This window comes from Lipotes vexillifer, unplaced genomic scaffold, assembly GCF_000442215.2.
Source record: "Lipotes vexillifer unplaced genomic scaffold, Lipotes_vexillifer_v1.1 scaffold573, whole genome shotgun sequence".
Taxonomy (NCBI): Eukaryota; Metazoa; Chordata; class Mammalia; order Artiodactyla; family Lipotidae; genus Lipotes; species Lipotes vexillifer.
This window is the reverse complement of record NW_006796432.1, coordinates 1,878,371-1,895,980: the sequence shown is the minus strand read 5'-3', so window position 1 is coordinate 1,895,980 and position 17,610 is coordinate 1,878,371. Positions and strand designations below refer to the sequence as shown.

The 17,610-nt window shown below is 42.5% G+C and overlaps 1 protein-coding gene across 1 annotated transcript in view; it reads right to left on the bottom strand.

Annotated features, from left to right (window-relative positions):
* The window catches only part of NAA25 (N-alpha-acetyltransferase 25, NatB auxiliary subunit), a 71,225-nt gene extending 70,497 nt beyond the window's left edge, over positions 1 to 728 (bottom strand). Inside the window, exon 1 of the mRNA XM_007468590.1 lies at positions 620 to 728. Within this exon, the coding sequence (XP_007468652.1) occupies positions 620 to 677 (58 nt within the window). The 5' untranslated portion in view covers positions 678 to 728. The remainder of the gene's footprint in view (positions 1 to 619) is intronic.
* Positions 729 to 17,610: the final 16,882 nt, after the last annotated feature.

Below are 17,610 nucleotides of genomic sequence, written 5' to 3'. Positions count from 1 at the left end.
CCTCGCCCCACCCCGCCCCCGCCTCCCACGTGTGCCCAGAGCAGCTGTTCCTCCGCCAAAGAGCTCTGGATTGGGATCCTCAAATCCGGGCCTGCTCCCGACTCGATCTGGGTGACCTTGCGTCAGCCCCTTCCCCTCCCGGGACCTCTGTTTCTCCATGTGCACCGAGTACAGTTAGTCAGACAACACTTTAGGCCCTATTCCTATAGGTAAAAAGTCTTGAGCGGGGAATTTTCCCTCAAGTGGGGTGTCCCACCCTCACTCCGGAGCCAGCTTCCACCTGCGGGCAGACCTCGGGTCTCCCTTGGCGTGGCCCCGACAACGTAGCCTGCGTGTAGCGCTGGTCTCTACGAGAGGAAGTGTCTCACAGGGCTCGCCTGTCAGGCCAGCTCTGCCGACCTGCCGCTGCCCTGACCGCGCCGCTGCCACCTCAGGGCTCAAGAAAGCCAGGCCGGCGCTTACGCGAGGCCCGTGGCTGCGGCCTAGAGGCCCGCGCGGCCCGCCCCCTGTGCCCGCCAGCCCTGCTCCCGGCCCCTCAGCGCCCCTCCCGGGCCTTTGCCCCGGGCTCCGCAGCCCTCGGCGCCTCTGGCTGGCAACCAGACTGGCCCCAGGTACTCACCGTAAATGGGCCGGAGGCGCCTGTCGTTAGGGTCCTGCACATGGCCCCGCGTCGCCATGATGACAAGCGCAGAACCGCAGTGCGCACGCGCGGGGCAGGCCCCCGAGAAGGGGCTGTTAAAGGGCCAGCGCCGATCTCGCTCTTCTGTCGCAATGGTCGCGGGGTTGTGACAGAACGCGCCGGCGCGGAAAGGAAAGGGACGACACCCACACCGCAACGCCCCCCCCCCCACTCCCAGTTGTCACTTCAATGGATCCTTTTCCTCCCCTTTGCTGGTAGAATCAACCTAGCTGGTAGAAGCGACCGTTGCTATTAAAATCCCTTCTGAGTCACATACTGGAGAGTGAGGAAAGGAGGGGAGAAAGTCTTGGTCAAAGTTAGGGCTCTGCTGCTCCTGCTTATCCTGTTTCTCCTCTGTGCTGTAGGACCAGTTAGACTTGTCTTTGTTTAATTGTTGAGGACCCGGGAACTCCTCTGGGAAGGTGACCCAGGGGACAGCAGGGGAAAGAGGTGCGGACCAACAGAAGAAATCTGCCAGAAAAGTTCAAGATCCCTTCTCCCCATCCCGGTACTCAGCCAACTAAGAAACACCTTAGATCTATAGTAATCCAGTCAATTTTTTTATCAATTATATCTCAATAAAACTGGAGGGGGAAAGTAATTCAGTCAGTATATGCCTAGACACTGTGCTGCAAGCTCCAAATGTATTATCTCATTAATACTCATAACAACCCTAGTATCTCCCTAGGAGGTAGATTTTTTTAAAGTTTAATTTAATTTATTTATATTTGGCTGAGTTGGGTCTTCGTTGCTGCGCGCGGGCTTTCTCTAGTTGCGGCGAGTGGGGGCTGCTCTTCCTTGCGGTGCGCGGGCTTCTCGTTGCGGTGGCTTCTCTTGTTGTGGAGCACAGGCTCTAGGCGCACGCGCTTCAGCAGTTGTGGCTTGTGGGCTCAGTAGTTGCCACGCGAGGGCTTTAGAGCGCAGGCTCAGTAGTTGTGGCGCACGGGCTTAGCTGCTCCGAGGCATGTGGGATCTTCCCAGTCTGGGCTCGAACCCGTGTCCCCTGCATTGGCAGGCGGATTATTAACCACCGCGCCACCAGGGGAGCCCCAATTTATTTATTTATTTATTTATTTATTTATTTATTTATTTATTTTAGTATTTAATTTATTTGGCTGCACAGGGTCTTAGTTGCGGCACACGGAATCTTTAGTTGCGGCATGCGGGATCTAGTTCCTTGACCAGGGATGAAACCCGGCCCCTCTGCATTAGGAGCTCGGAGTCTTAACCGCTAGACCACCAGGGAAGTCCGGGGAGGCAATTTTATATAGATAGTGTGGTCAAGGATAGCCTAGCTGAAAAAGTGACAATTGTCAAAGACTTAAAGAAAGTGGGAGAGGAAAGGAGCCAGGCAGGTGTGCCAGGCTCTGTGGGGTCATGATCTAAGGCCACACTAGTAACTGTGATTCAAACCTAGGTCCTTCTAGGGGCTTCCCTGGTGGCGCAGTGGTTTAGAATCCGCCTGCCAGTGCAGGAGACACGGCTTCAAGCCCTGGTCTGGGAAGATCCCACATGCCGCGGAGCAACTAAGCCCGTGTGCCACAACTACTGAGCCCATGTGCCACAACTACTGAAGCCCACGCACCTAGAGCCCGTGCTCTGCAGCAAGAGAAGCCACCGCAATAAGAAGCCTGCGCACCGCAACGAAGAGTAGCCCCCTCTCGCCGAAACTAGAGAAAGCCCATGCACAGCAACGAAGACCCAACACAGCCATAGATAAATAAATAAATAAATAAACAAACAAACCAACCTAGGTCCTTCTAGTACAGAACCAGAGTTAACCCCTCCACTATGCTGTCTCAAACCCAGTAAATATCCCCAGTGTCAGCCTTGACCAGCTGGGGTTGACCCCTTTTATTGGTGTTCCATCCCTCTCCCTTTCTGGGTCTTTTAGGGTGTAAGAAAATGATTCTCCAACTTTAGTGAACACCAGAGTCCCTTGGGAAACTTGATAAACATGAGTTTCCTGGGTTCTACCCCCAGAGGTTCTAATTCGATCTGAGGACCCCTCTTTGAAAAGTACCTAATTAAGGGATCTAAATGAAATGATTTTAGAATCCACCAGAAGAGCAAGTTAGAAATTGCTATTCAAATTTTAAATATACATCCCCAGGGGGGGAAAAAAAAAACTGTAATGATAATAGTAGCAATAATGATAGTGTGTGTTTATTGAGCTCTTATTATGTGCCAGAAACTGTACTAAGCTCTTTTACATACATCATCTTATTTCATTCTCACAAACTGGTGGAATAGGTACTATTGTGATCCTCATTTTAAAATGAGAATTTTGAAGCATAGACATATTAGGTCATTTGCCCAAGATCACACAGTATTCTCTGGTGAAATTTGTGGTGGTCTCACTCCAAAATCCACACTCTTAGCAGTTAACACCAAAAGTATTACAGTGGTTACCTCTTAGGAGAGCAGATGTTTTCTCCTCTTACTTCATGCATAGCTGCACTGTTTGATTTGTTTATAATGAGTGTTATTACATTTTTAATTTCTAAAAGGTCTTTAAATTTCTGTTTACAAAAATTGCACACACAAAAAAAGATAAACAATGGCAAGCCTTTTGAGCCAAAATAAAATCCTTTTATTCCAAGGAGATAATCAGCAGACCACAGAAAAATATAAAATAGAGATTGTTTCCTAACAATCCTAAGGTCCTAACTATCCATCAGGAGGGACTGATGAAATAAATTATGATACACCATGAAATGGAAAAAGGCAGCCATTAAAATTAATGAAGTAGGGCTTCATTTATAGATATGGAAAGATGCCCATGACATGTTGAGTTTATAAAGCAGGTTGTAGAAGAGTATGGATGGCATGAAAAAAAATTATGTGGACAGATAGCTATCTAGCTAACATAGACTAGATTTCCATGGTGGTCCAGTGGTTAAGAATCTGCCTGCCAATACAGGGGCACGGGTTCGAGCCCTGGTCCGGGAAGATCCCGCATGCCATAGAGCAACTAAGCCTGTGCGCCACAACTACTGAGCCTGTGCTCTAGAGCCCACGAGCCACAACTACTGAGCCCACGTGCTGCAACTACTGAAGCCGGCGTGCCTAGAGCCCATGCTCTGCAGCAAAAGAAGCCACCACAAGGAGAAGCCTGCACACCTCAAGGAAGAGCAGCCCCTGCTCGCCACAACTAGAGAAAGCCTGAACCCAGCACAGCCAAAAATAAATAAATAAATAAAAATTTTAAAAAATAAAATATTTATTTTAAAAAGACAGATGTCATATATATCTAGAGAGAGATCTAAAAGGACATTTACAAATGTCAAGCTTCCTCCTCTCTTAATGATGGAATTTAGGGGCCTATTAACTTAATTTTTTAAAACTTTTCCTTACTGTTGGAATTGTTTATAATTTTTTTTTTTTTAAATTTTCGTAGCAATGAGCACACCTAACATCAAGATTTTGGTTTCTGATACCACTCTCCAATGAAAGATAACAGGGGGCCTTGGGGAAATGACTGATTCAAGGGCCAGGACAGGAATATACCAGATAAGCTTGAAGCATCTTGTATTGACAGAAAGAAGGGAAGTGCTCAAAATATAAAAGGATGGAGGGGGAACATGTCAAAGGGATACAGGAGTCAACCTGAAAGTACTCCCAAGAGCCAAAACTAGAACTATTTGAACAAGAAAATAACACAGTATTGGATTATAACCTGAAGTATAAAATATGTAAACATACTAAGCCCATGTTGATATAAATGTTATCAAATAAATAAATGGAGGAGAAGAGATTCATTGTCCTTATAGAATTCCAAGCAATGTGTGTAGATACTCCTTGCTCCAGAAAGTGAAGCTTAACTTTTCCCCTCCCTCCTGAGTGTGGGCTCTAATTATTGACCAGTTTCCAAAGAGTTGAGTAGAGAAAAGGAAAAATAATAACTTCACAGCTAAGAAACCTGATAAGCACTACCTTAACTAAGGGATCAAAATTAACATTACCAGTGAAAATTCATGTTGATATCATGTACCCCAATTTGAGGTGATGATAAGGGAACTTCACTTTTGTAGTATTTTTTCTGGAAAGCCCATAAACCCAGACTAGTCATTAAGGAAAACATCAAAAAAATCCAATTGAGTGACATTCTGACCAGTACCCTTCAAGACTGTCAAGGTCATGAAAAATAAACAATGAGAAACTGTTACAGACCAGGGATGTCTAAGGAGACATGACAACTAAATGTAATGTGATATCTTGGTTGGTATCCTGGGACAGAAAAAAGGGCATCAGTGGAAAAACAGTTGAAATTCAAATAAAGTCTAGAGTTTAGTTAATAATATTGTGCTAATGTTGGTTTCTTACTTTGATGACTGTACCATGGTAATATAAGATGTTAACGTTAAGGAAAACTGTTTGAGGAGTATATGAAAACTTTCTCTACCCTCTTTTCAACTTTTCTGTAAGCCTAAATTTATTCCAAAATAAAAGATTTTTAAATGCATTTTTTAATAACTGGGGGGGGGGCTTTTTTTTTTTTTTTTTAAAGCAGATGCACTGGAAATTCTCATCCCAATTCTGTCCTGAGGCTAGCTGAAAGAGAAAATCCTGGAAGCAAAGTGCACAGAGAAATTCTCATCGAGAATGGGGATGGTTGGGGGGTGGGGTGGGGTCTCTCCAATGAAGCTATAATCTGTGATCATCATGCAAAATCCTTCCTAAGCCTGAGGAGGTTTTAAAATACCCCAGATAGAGAGCTTGGCATTGGGGGAAGTTCCTTCCCAGATCAGTGGTTCTCAAAGCAAGGTCCCTGATCAGCAACATCAACATCACCTGGGAACTTGTTAGAACCACAGATTATTAGGCACTACCCCAGACCTACTGAATCAAACACTCTGGGAGTGGGGCCCAGCAATCTGTGTCTTTACAAATCCTCTTGTGATCTGAATTCAGACAAAAGTTTCATTCTTCTGCTTTAGGTCAGAAGTGGGCAAATTATGACCCACAGGCCAAATCTAGCTTACTACTGTTTTTGTACAGCCCGTGAGCCAAGAATGATTTTTACATTGTTAAACGGTTGGGGAAAAATAATCAAAAGAAGAATAATATTTCACAGCACGTGAAAGTTACATAAAGTTCAGAGGTCAGTGTCCATAAGTAAAACTTTATAGAACACAGCTATGCCCATTCATTTATGCATTGTGTGTGTTTGTTTTGGTGCTGCAACAGCAGAACTGAGTAGTTGCAACAGAGACCATATTGCCCAGAAGGTTAAAATATTTACTACCTGACCCTTTACAGAAAAAATTTGCCAACCCCTGCTCTAGAATAATGGAAGCCATCTAAATACTCCCAGGGTAATTGGGATTGACACATAAACACTATTGATACTATGTATAAAATAGATAACTAATGAGAACCTACTGTATAGCACAGGAAACTCTATTCAGTGCTCTGTGGTGACCTAAATGGGATGGAAATCCAAAAAATGGGGGATATATGTATACATACAGCTGATTCACTTTGCTGTACAGTAGAAACTAACACAACATTGTAAAGCAACAATACTCCAGTAAAAAATAAATAAATAAATAAATACTCCCAGGGTGATAAATACCCACAGGGTAGAGTCGTCAGATAAAATATGATGCAATATTTGGGGCATACTTACACTAAAACAATATTCACTGTTTATCTGAAAAAATCACATTTAACCAGGTGTCCTATATTTTTTAAATTGAGGCATGGTTGATTTACAATATTATACTAGATTCAGGTGCTCAGGTGTTCCGTATATTTATTTGCTAAATCTGGCAACCCTATCCCAGGCAGAACTCCATGTTCCCAAAATCATGCTAACCAAAAAGAATGAAGGTCAGCAACGTAGCCAAAAATAAATTAAAAAAAAAAAGTCAACCTCCTCCCAAGGCTGTGTATACTGATCAAGTCTAAAGTGCCACCCCCAGTCCACCCCACCTCCCCACCCCCCTCACTGTATCCCATTATCCTCTAGTATGTTCTTCATTACACTTATTATATAAATGTATCTTACATATCTTAAAAAAAAAAAAAAGAATGAAGGTCAGGAACCTCCAGTAAGCTGACCCCAGGCTTGCTCTGAGGTGATGTGGCCAGGTAGGACCAGGCTGAGGTTGGGCTTGGAAAGGGGAGAGGTGGGAGGAGACATGGGGTTCATCTATGGCACAAGTGAAAGAGCCGATGAGTTACCTGAGTTTCAAGAATTTCCCAGAATGGAAAAATACAGCACCTTAAAGGGGGCACATACGAGGCTCCTGGCCAGGACTGTGGTTACTCAGCTATGTTCTTAGGTTACCTTTGTTGACCTGGCCCCAGAGGAATGCTGACACTTTTCACCCTGTTCCCTGAACTTGGCAGGGCCAGAGCCTTATGGACCTACCTAACAGAGACCTCTAGATCCTTGAGTCACCGTTCTGGGTGGAGCATGTTTCCCTCCACCGTGAAAGCCTGTTTGGCATTCAAGCAAAATGAATGGGCCTTTCTCTTTTCTTATTCTTACCCCTTGTCCTCAGAAACTAAGGCTGAAGCAGTCACTTGGCTCTGGGCCTGTCCTTACCTGCTCCCTGGGAGGCAGCTTCCACACCCTTTGGCCTGAATAATTTCAGGTAACAAATGAGAGGACCCCCCCAAAGAAGCCAAGAACCTATCCTTCTTACTGTACACTAGAGCTGACATTATGGAAAAATGCTTGGTATACAACAGATGTTCATTATATGGTGGTTTCCATTTCATTGACTTAGAACAGGGGACAAAGCCCTTCATTCTTGTCCTATGTGGTGGCAGATTTGCTCTGGTGAGAAACTCTCTTGCTCACGAGCATCTTAGGCACACAGGTGCATTGTGCCAGTAGCTGGGGGACACAGGGCAGGGGATTGCATTACTTGGATATGGTGGTTGTGGGTATCTCCACTAGATGACTTTTCCAGTTTTTCTTTTTCTTTTCCACCTTGATCCAATACCTAACCCTCCACAGAATAAACATAACAGTGACATATTTCATAGTTTTCATGGCTGATTTCCTGCACTTTTGTGTGTGTGTGTGTGTGTGTGTGGAACTTACCTGACGAGGGATGGAAGCGTGTCCCCTGCAGCGGAAGGGCCGAGTCTTAACCACTAGACCACCGGGGAAGTCCAGATTTCCTGCACTTTTGACAATAGAATAAACAGCAACTCTGGCTTTGAAATCAAACAGGCTTCGGTCCAAATCTGGGCTCTGACATTTATCAGCTGTGTGATCCTAAGCAAGTGACTGAACATCTCTGAGCCTCCGTTTCTGCATTTGTAAAATTATGATAATAAAAGGACCTACTTCATAGGGTTGAGGGGAAGAATAAATGTCCATGCAAAGAAACAGGCAGAAAGAAAGCATTCAACAACAGTCAAGTACTATTATTATCATTCATATTAGTATTATTACTCCCTTCTGTTAAAACTGCAGAAATCACCTCCTGATACTTCAGAACACCAAGGAAGGAATTTTACCCAAGTCTGTCCACCAGGTGGCATGTGAGTGCTAAATTGCCTAGGCCACTTTTGTACCAGAAGGATCTCATTTTAATTGTTTTTTAAAAATAAAACGTAGCAAATATTTTTGTAAGCAATATTATATATGTGTATATATATATATATATATATATATATATTTTTGCTGCGCGGCTTGTGGGATCTTAGCTCTGCGACCTGGGATTGAACCCCCTCGCCCCAGCAGTGAAACACGGGGTCCTAACCACTGGACCGCCAGGGAGTTCCCTATATCTTTACAATCTTTATACTCAACTTTATTGAAGTGTTATTTACATACCATAAAATCCACTCGTTTCAAGTGCACAATTCAATGATATTTTACTACATTTTGACCAAGTTGTGCAACCATTGTAATAGTTTAATTTTGGAACATTTATATCACCCTAATAATATCCCTCTATAAGCTATATTTCCTAACTTAAAAAATTATGAAATGTTTGGGAACTTCCCTGGTGGTCCAGTGGTTAAGAATCTGCCTTCCAAGGCTTCCCTGGTGGCGCAGTGGTTGAGAGTCCGCCTGCCAATGCAGGGGACATGGGTTCATGCCCCGATCCGGGAAGATCCCGCATGCCGCGGAGCAGCTGGGCCTGTGAGCCATGGCCGCTGAGCCTGCGCGTCTGGAGCCTGTGCTCCGTCCGCAATAGGAGAGGCCACAACAGTGAGAGGCCCGCGTACCGCAAAAGAAAGAAAGAAAAAAAAAAAAAGAATCTGCCTTCCAATGCAGGGGACTCAGGTTCGATCCCTGGTTGGGGAACTAAGATCCCACGTGCCGCGGGGCAACTAAACCTGCATGCTGCAACTAGAGAAATCCCATGTGCCTCAACTACTGAGCCCGTGCACTCTGGTAGCCCAAGAGCCACAACTAGAGAAGCCTGCACACTGCAATGAAGACCCACCACAGCCAAAAAAAGAAAAGTACAATAAAAAATTATGCAATGTTTCAAAATCTGTAAAAGTAAATAGAATAATAACCATGCATGCATATCACACAGGTCTAACAAATGTTACATTTTATAAGCATAGACTTGATACTGCAGGTACATTTCTGCATCTCCTCACCTCCCTGCCTCTCCAGAAATAACTAGTATTCTATTAGCCAGTGTCCTTCCTTCTATGTTTTAATATTTTTATTGCATGTGTATGTATCCATAAACAATATATGATAGTTTTGTTTCCTTTAAAATTTCCATAAATGTTATCACACTTTTTATAGAAAAGTTGTTTTCTTTAACCTAATACTGGGTAAATATTCTCTAATTTCACCTCACAAAGGTTGTTATCAATTTGCATTCTCACAACCAGTGTGTGAAAACTCCAGTTTCCCTTGCCAACACAGTGTGTTCTCAAAGTTTTATCTTTTATCTTTGACTATCTCATAGTGAAAAATGACATCTCAGTATAATTCTAATTCATGTTTCTCAGGTTATGAATGATACCTAGCATATTTTAATCTATTAAAGATCAATTTGTAATTCATTTACTTTTATCAATCTGGTCATGTCCTTTGGCCTTTTTTTTCAGTTTGTCAGACTTTTCTTATTAATTTATAGTCACCCTTTATATACTAAGGAAATTAGCCTTATGCCATAAATAGGTGTTTCCAATATTTTTTTCCAGTGTATTGTTTGCCTTTTGGGGTATGGGGGCAGGGTTTGCAATGAGGAAATGTTTTATTTTTTTCAGGCTTTTCCTACCCCAATATTATTTTTAAATTACTTTACGAATTCTAGTATTTTTTAAAATTATTTTTTAATTTATTTATTGGCTGCGTTGGGTCTTCATTGCTGCGTGCAGGCTTTCTCTAGTTGTGTCAAGCAGGGGCTACTCTACGTTACGGTGCACGGGCTTCTCATTGCCGTGGCTTCTCTTGTTGTAGAGCACAGGCTCTAGTCATGTGGGTTTCAGTAGTTGTGGCACGTGGGCTCAGTAGTTGTGGTTCGTGGGCTCTAGAGCACAGGCTCAGTAGCTGTGCAGCATGAGCCTAGTTGCTGCACGGCATGTGGGATCTTCCCGGACCAGGGATCGAACCCGTGCCCCTGAATTGGCAGGCGGATTCTTAACCACTGCACCACCAGGGAAGTCCCCGAATTCTAGTATTTTTGTGGTTTCATTTTTAACATTTATATCTTTTATCTGTTTGGAATTTTATTCAGTGTGAATAATGAGGTAGGGTTCCAATTTTATCTTTTCCCATTGCTTCAAACCATATTTATTGAATAATCCATCTTTTTCACAAAGCACACAATGCCATCTTTATCATATGCATTTCTGTCTAGTCATGGAACAGTCTGCAGGCTCCTTTCAAGGGCAGGTCAAAGCTGGGGGTCACAAATAAAGAATCTGCAGAGCTGGCTGGAGTCTGTGTTCTGAGTCAACTTTCTCTATACAGCCTCTGAGTTGCTGAACTCCAGGGAGAGCCTTGTCGGCTGCATTTGGCTGCTGGATGCCAAGAAGGTGGTCTTTGATTTAGAAAGATGGAGCTTCTAGGAAGTAGTGCTGCTTTGTGGTCAGTTCTCTGGTTAAAGATAAAGCATAAAAGGTAAGAGATTAAAACTCACAAATGGATTAACAAGTTCACAAACTGATTCTAAAATTTATATGCAAATGACCTGTAATAGTCAAGATAAATCTCAAAAAAAGAGGAACAGGGTAGGAGGACTTACATTACCAAATTTCAAGACGTACCATAAAGCCACAGTCATTAAGACAGGGTGGTATTGGCCTAAGATAGACAAATAGATTAGTAGGACAGAGAGTCCAGATACAGCCTCCTACATATCCTAGGATTTATGACAAAGGCCCAAGTGCAATTCAATGGAAGAAAGAAATCCCCCCTCCCCCGCTCCCCAGTAAATGGAGCAACAGGATATCTCTTAAAAAACAAAAAACCCGGGACTTCCCTGGTGGTCCAGTGGTTGGGACTCCACATTTCCACTGCAGGGGGCATGGGTTCGATTCCTGGTCTGGGACTAAGATCTCACATGCCCAGGTATGGCAAAAAACAGAAAAACAAAAACAAAACCCTTTACCCCTTCCTCAGACCATACACAAATATTAACTCAAGATGGGTCATAGAATTAAATGTAAAAAAGTAAAACAATAAGGCTTCTAGAAGAAGACATAGAATATCTTTGTGACCATGGGGTAGGCAAGGATTTCTTAAATGGGCACAAAAAGCACAAATTATAATAGATAATTCTTCTCTTTATTCAACATTTGTTGAGTGCCTACTGGGTGCCGTTCTATGCTAGGTACCAGACATGCCCATAAAAAAAATGTCAGCCCAGCCTTAGAGGAGCTGGTTCAGTTTAATGGGACAGACAGGCACCTCCTCAGGCAACAATACTGTAGCTTTCTAGAGGCTCTGATTAGGTAATCACAGGAGGCAGTGGTGGCAAGAGGAGGGGAACCTTACCCAGAGTTCTTAGAAGGCTTCTTGGAATATGTGAAATCAAAGCCAAGCCTTAAAGGATGAGGGAAGTCTGACAGGTTGTAGCAGAAAGAAACTGTTTTTTGAAGTGCTGGCAGAGATGGAGTAGGTGGCTAGAACTGCAAGATATTCACTTTGTGGGGAGCAGGTGGTTGGGACTGGATATAGTTTCAAGAATGTGTGTATGTTGTTAATTTTCCTTTAATTGATCACTTAAGCCAGAGGGTTCTCCAAGTTCATTGAGCACAAAAATCACCCACAAACTTCTAAAATGAACATTCTGGGACCCTGCCACAGAAATATTTACCCATTTATCCAGTAGGTGTGAAGTGGGCCTGAAAATCTGCATTTTAACAAGCATTTCCCCCTCTCCCCCAATGACGCTAATTCTGCCAGCCATCAAACCACCCTTTGAAAAACAGTGGTTATGCATTAAGGCTCTTCCCCCTGGGAAATGGAAAGTACTTTCCTAGGCAGCATGGGGTAAGAGAGATGAGAGCTTTTCTGGATAATCAGACTATGATGCAAGTAAGCCTAATAAGTCTCCTCTGGAACCAGAAGGGCCCTGTGCAAGCATCTGAGGGATGAGGAAGCAAGGAGGCAAGAGCAGCAGCTCCTGGGAATTCTGCCTAGTAACCAGGAGGTCTGGAAAATTTCCCAGCATGCTCTGGGGACTCAGGTCCAATCTCCATTCTCTTTATGAATATGTATGAGCCCCCAAAAGTCAGCTGGTTTCCTAGCCTCCTGCTTCAGAATTGACAAAATAATGTAAACATTACAGAGCCTGAGGACATACACATAGCATGTTTCAGGGCCTGGCACCTCGATTAGGAAACTGTTTTCTAGCAGTGGTTTCACAAGTATTTCTCCAGTAATAGATGAATATACTTGTGACTATGTGCAAAATATCAAACAAAATGGATTTTTTAAGGACTGCCCTGAAAGTTCTACCTCCATCAACAGGGTTAGTGTGTATGATGAGTGCCTTTCCTATAGCAGACACTGGGTTGACAACCTAATAGCAACCTCCCGGGAATTCCCTGGTGATCCAGTGGTTAGGACTCTGGGCTTTTACTGACAAGGGCTGGGGGTTCAAGCCCTGGACGGGAAACTAAGATCCCACAAGCTGCTCAGCACAGCCAAAAGAAAAAAAAACAAAGTCATTGCTAATAGCAACCTCTCCTTTACTCCCTGGCAGAGGCCTTATTTCCCCTTCTTAGCTTGTCAATTGTCTAAGCCCCTCTGGGTCATCATAAGGGGACCAGCTAATGGATCAACCCCTGGGGTCATTGAGAAATAGAAGATAGAACCCAAAACTCATAGGTGGAAATTAATAGGCTAGTGGAAAAAAAAAAAGCAAGGACTAACTATTAAATACTTGAGAATCACCAACTCATGAGAGCTGGAGATATTTATGAATACATGGATGGCTGGAACTTTTAATAACCAAAAACTAAATAAATGCATACCCTACAGCCCTGCCCAGCAATTCCAGTCTTGAGGGTATATCTAACAGAAATGAATGTCATATCTAACCAAGAACTAGAATATTCATTCTTGGGTGAAACAGAAACAAGCCAAATGTTCATCACTGTAGAATGAGTTAATAAATTGTGATATGCTCACAATTTATTTGGAATACTATACAGAAATGAAAATGAACAAACTAAGGCTATATGCAAGAACATGAGTGAATATAAGAATCAAATATTGCATGAAATAAGTCAGATACAAAAGACTATACAATGTATTATTCTGGTTTTTTTTTTTTTTTTGGCTGTGCCATGTGGCATGTGGGATCTTAGTTCCCTGACCAGGGATGACCAGGGATTGAACCCATGACCCCTGCATTGGGAGCACGGAGTCTTAACCACTGGACCACCAGGGAAGTCCCCATAATGTATTATTCTATTTACAGGATGTTCAGGAACAGGCAAAACTTATTCTTATTTATTTATTTGTTTATTTGAGATATAATTGACATAAATTATTGAGTAAATTTAAGGTGTTCAACATGTTGATTTGATTTGATATATTCATATATTGCAATATGATTACTACCTCAGCATTAGCTAACACCTCTATCACCTCACACAATTATTTCCTTTCTGCGGTGAGAACACAAAACTTATTCTTAAATGATAGAAGTCAGAAGACTGGTTATCTTGTAGGAATAGGGAATAGGGTCATTCAGGGAAGGAGCCTAAAAGAACTTACTGGTGCTGGAAATATTCTATTTCTTGATCTGGGTGGTGGTCACATGCATGTATACATATGTAAAAATTCATTGTGCAATTCCTAGGTGGAATTTCTCCTAGCAAAATGAGAACATATGTCTACACAAAAACCTGCATACAAATGTTCGTAGCAGCATTAATCATAGTAGCCAAAAGGTGGAAACAACACTTTATTAGTTTGCTAGGGCTGCTATAAAAAAGTACCACAGACTAGGTGCCTTAAAAAATAGAAATTTATTTTCTCACAATTCTGGAGGCTAGAAGTCAGAGATACAAAGTGTCAACAGAGTTGGTTTCTTCTGAGGCTTCTCTAATTGGCCTTTCTCACTGGCTGTATCTTAACATAGTCTTCTCTCTGTGTGTCTGTATCCTAATTTCCTCTTGTTCTAAGGAAACCAGTCATGTCAGATTACAGCCCAATATGACTCATTTTACTTAATTACCTCATTTTACTTAATTACCTCTTTAAAGACCCTGTCTCCAAATACATCACATTCTTAGGTACTTGGAATCAGGACTTCAACATATAAATTTTTTTAAAAAATTTATTGAAACATAGATGACTTACAATGTTGTGTTAGTTTCAGGTGTACAGCAAAGTGATTCAGTTATATATATATGTATTCTTTTTGAGATTCTTTTCAATTATAAGTTATTACAAGATATTGAGTATAGTTTCCTGTGCTTTCAACATATGAATTTTTGAAGGACACATTTCAGCTCATAACAAACCCAAATGTCCATCAACTGATGACTGGAAAAACAGAATGTGGTATATCCATTATAAAAGAATATCATTCGGCAGTAAAAAAGAAATGAAGTATTGATCCAAGCTACCACATGAATAAACCTTAAAAACATCATGCTAAGTGAAAGAAGCCAGTCACAAAAATGTACATGTTGGTCCAGTGGGTAAGACTCTTCCCTGGTGGTCCAGTGACTTAAGACTCTGCGCTCCCAATGCAGGGGTCCAGGGTTCGAACCCTGGTCAGGGAACTAGATCCCACATGCCACAACTAAGACCCAATGCAGCCAAATAATTAAATAAATATATATATATATTTTTAAAGTACATATTGTCTGACTCCATTCATATGAATGTCCATCATGGGCAAATCCATGGAGACAGAGAGTAGAATAGTGGTTGCCAGGCCCAGAGTGGAAATGAGGGAGAAATAGGGAGTGACTACTCATGAGCTCAAAGGTTCTTTTTGGGGTGGCAAAAATATCCTAAAATTAGACTGTTGCACAACTCTGAATATACTAAGCACCACTAAAGAGTTTAACTGGGTGAACTGTATGATATGTGAATTATATCTCAAGAAAGCTGTTATGAAAAATTCATTGCCCTATACCCTTAAGATTTCTGCACTTTATTGTGTGTCAAATACCCCAATACAAACTAAAACAAATCAAAACTATATGAGTCCCGGGGCTTCCCTGGTGGCTCAGTGGTTAAGAATCCCCAGCCCTGGTCCAGGAAGATCCCACATGCCGCGGAGCAACTAAGCCCACGTGCCACAACTACTGAGCCTGTGCTCTAGAGCTCACAAGCCACAACTACTGAGCCGGTGTGCCACAACTACTGAGCCTGTGTGCCACAACTACTGAAGCCCACGCTCCTAGAGCCCGTGCTCCACTGCTCGTCGCAACTAGAGAAAGCCTGTGCACAGCAACAAAGACCCAACTTAGCTAAAAAAAAAAAAAAAATCTATATTAGTCCCATAAACAACAAGGTCCTACTGTATAGCACAGGGGACGATATCCAATCTCATGGAATAAACCATAATGGAAAAGAATATTAAAAAAAGAATGTATAGGGACTTCCCTGGCAGGCCAGTGGTTGAGAATCCACACTCCCACTGCAGGGGCCATGAGTTCGATCCAGTCAGGGAACTGGGATCCTGGATGTTATGTGGTGCGGCCAAAGAAAAAAAAAGTATATATATGTGTATAACTGAGTCACTTTGCTGTACAGCAGAGATTGGCACAACATTATAAATCAACTAGACTCCAATTTAAAAAAAAAACTATATTAGTTCCTTCCTCCAGAGGTATTCAAGAAGATGGGTGGAGAGGAAGAAGGTATATGCTCACTGCCAGAGTTGCCCTTCACTGTATCTGAAAAAGTGCCAGAAAGATTAAGCATGCAGGCAAGTGGGACCAGGGACCTGAAAATGGATATAGCTGGGGAAGAACTGAGGGAAGTAAAATAGGATGTCTGAGAATAAAACGGAATTCAATTCAATGAAAACAAATTTGATTTTGGCCAAACGAAAACAAACCTACCTTTTAATATTTTCATATGAAGCAGCCCATAAAGAAAACCATCAACCACTACGAGACAGAGATGACCGTCAGGAACACCTTGATGCAATTCTGCAAGTATGAATTGAGTGCCTCCTATGTGTCAGAGTCTGTGCGAGGCACCAGGCCAGGAATATGTGACTCCAGACAGCTGCTGGGAAGTACACTGGGGAGGAAGGGAAGAAAGATGGTGTTGGCTAGAGACACAAGGAAAAGCCTCATTCAGTTAGGAAAACCCCTAACCTTGAGCAGGGGCTGAGGCTGAGAGGAGCAGAGGATAGGGGTCGTGTTTGTGTGTGAACTGGGGCTTCAGGGAAGTGTTGGGGAGGAGGAAGTCCATTCTGGCTTCTCAGACTGGGTAGTGACAGCTTTAGCTAGAAGAGAGGGATCACCCTCCCCATCCGGGCTGGGACTTGAGTTTGGCAGAGCAGTGAAGAGTAAGGCAACACCTATCCTGAGGGCTTTATCAAAATTCCACTCCAGTCAATGCTGAATCTGCCTGAGCCAAGAAGGGAAAAGCTCAGGCCATGCTCCCCCAAGTTCAGATTCTGTAAATCCAGGTTGTGTTTGCAGGTATGAGAGACGAGGAGTAGTCTGGGATCAGACATTTAAATTTTTAAACAAGCCCTCAAATGATTCTGCTGCAAGTGGGTGGGAGGTAGGGGGATGTTTCTTAAACTATAGTTGGAGAAACACTGCCTAAGGGGAACTGCATCTAATCCTCTTCTACAGATTTGTCTCCTAGTAAAAAGTCTCACCTAAATCCTTTCTGCTGCTGCTGTAATCACCACGCACTTGCCTGCCTCTTTTGGTCAGAAATAAAATGTTTGATAAACTTTTAAAAATTTCTGCTGCTGGGTACAGGCCAGTAAAAGCAAGGCAACCCAGGGAGTTAAGTGAACTTTTGAGCTTGTCATTATTTCTAATTTATTCTTTGCTCCCCTGGATGATGCCTCCCACTGTAAATTCTGAATTCAGAGGAACTTTTGGGTCACCCATGCAGGGGAAGAAAGCTAGTTGTTCCCAGGAGATAGGAGTGCTATTCTTTTGTTTATTTATTCAAAATATATTTATACCAAGTTGGCACGTATGTGGAGCAACTGGAACTCTCATACACTGCTGGTGGGAATCTTAAATGGTACAATCACTTTGGGAAAACAGTTTGGCAGTTTCTTATAAAATTAAAACATAGGCATACCATGTGGTCCAGTAATTCCACTCCTAAGTGTTAATCCAAGAGGAATAAAAACATGTCCTCCCAAAAGGCTTGTACAGAATGTTCACAGTAGTTTTATCTGTATTAGTTAAAAACAGGAATCAATTCTATCAACACAAATTGTGGTATATCCATATGCTGGAAAGCTACTAGACAATAAAATGGAATATTTTATTGATATGATCAATAGCATAGGTGAACTTCAAAAACATTATGC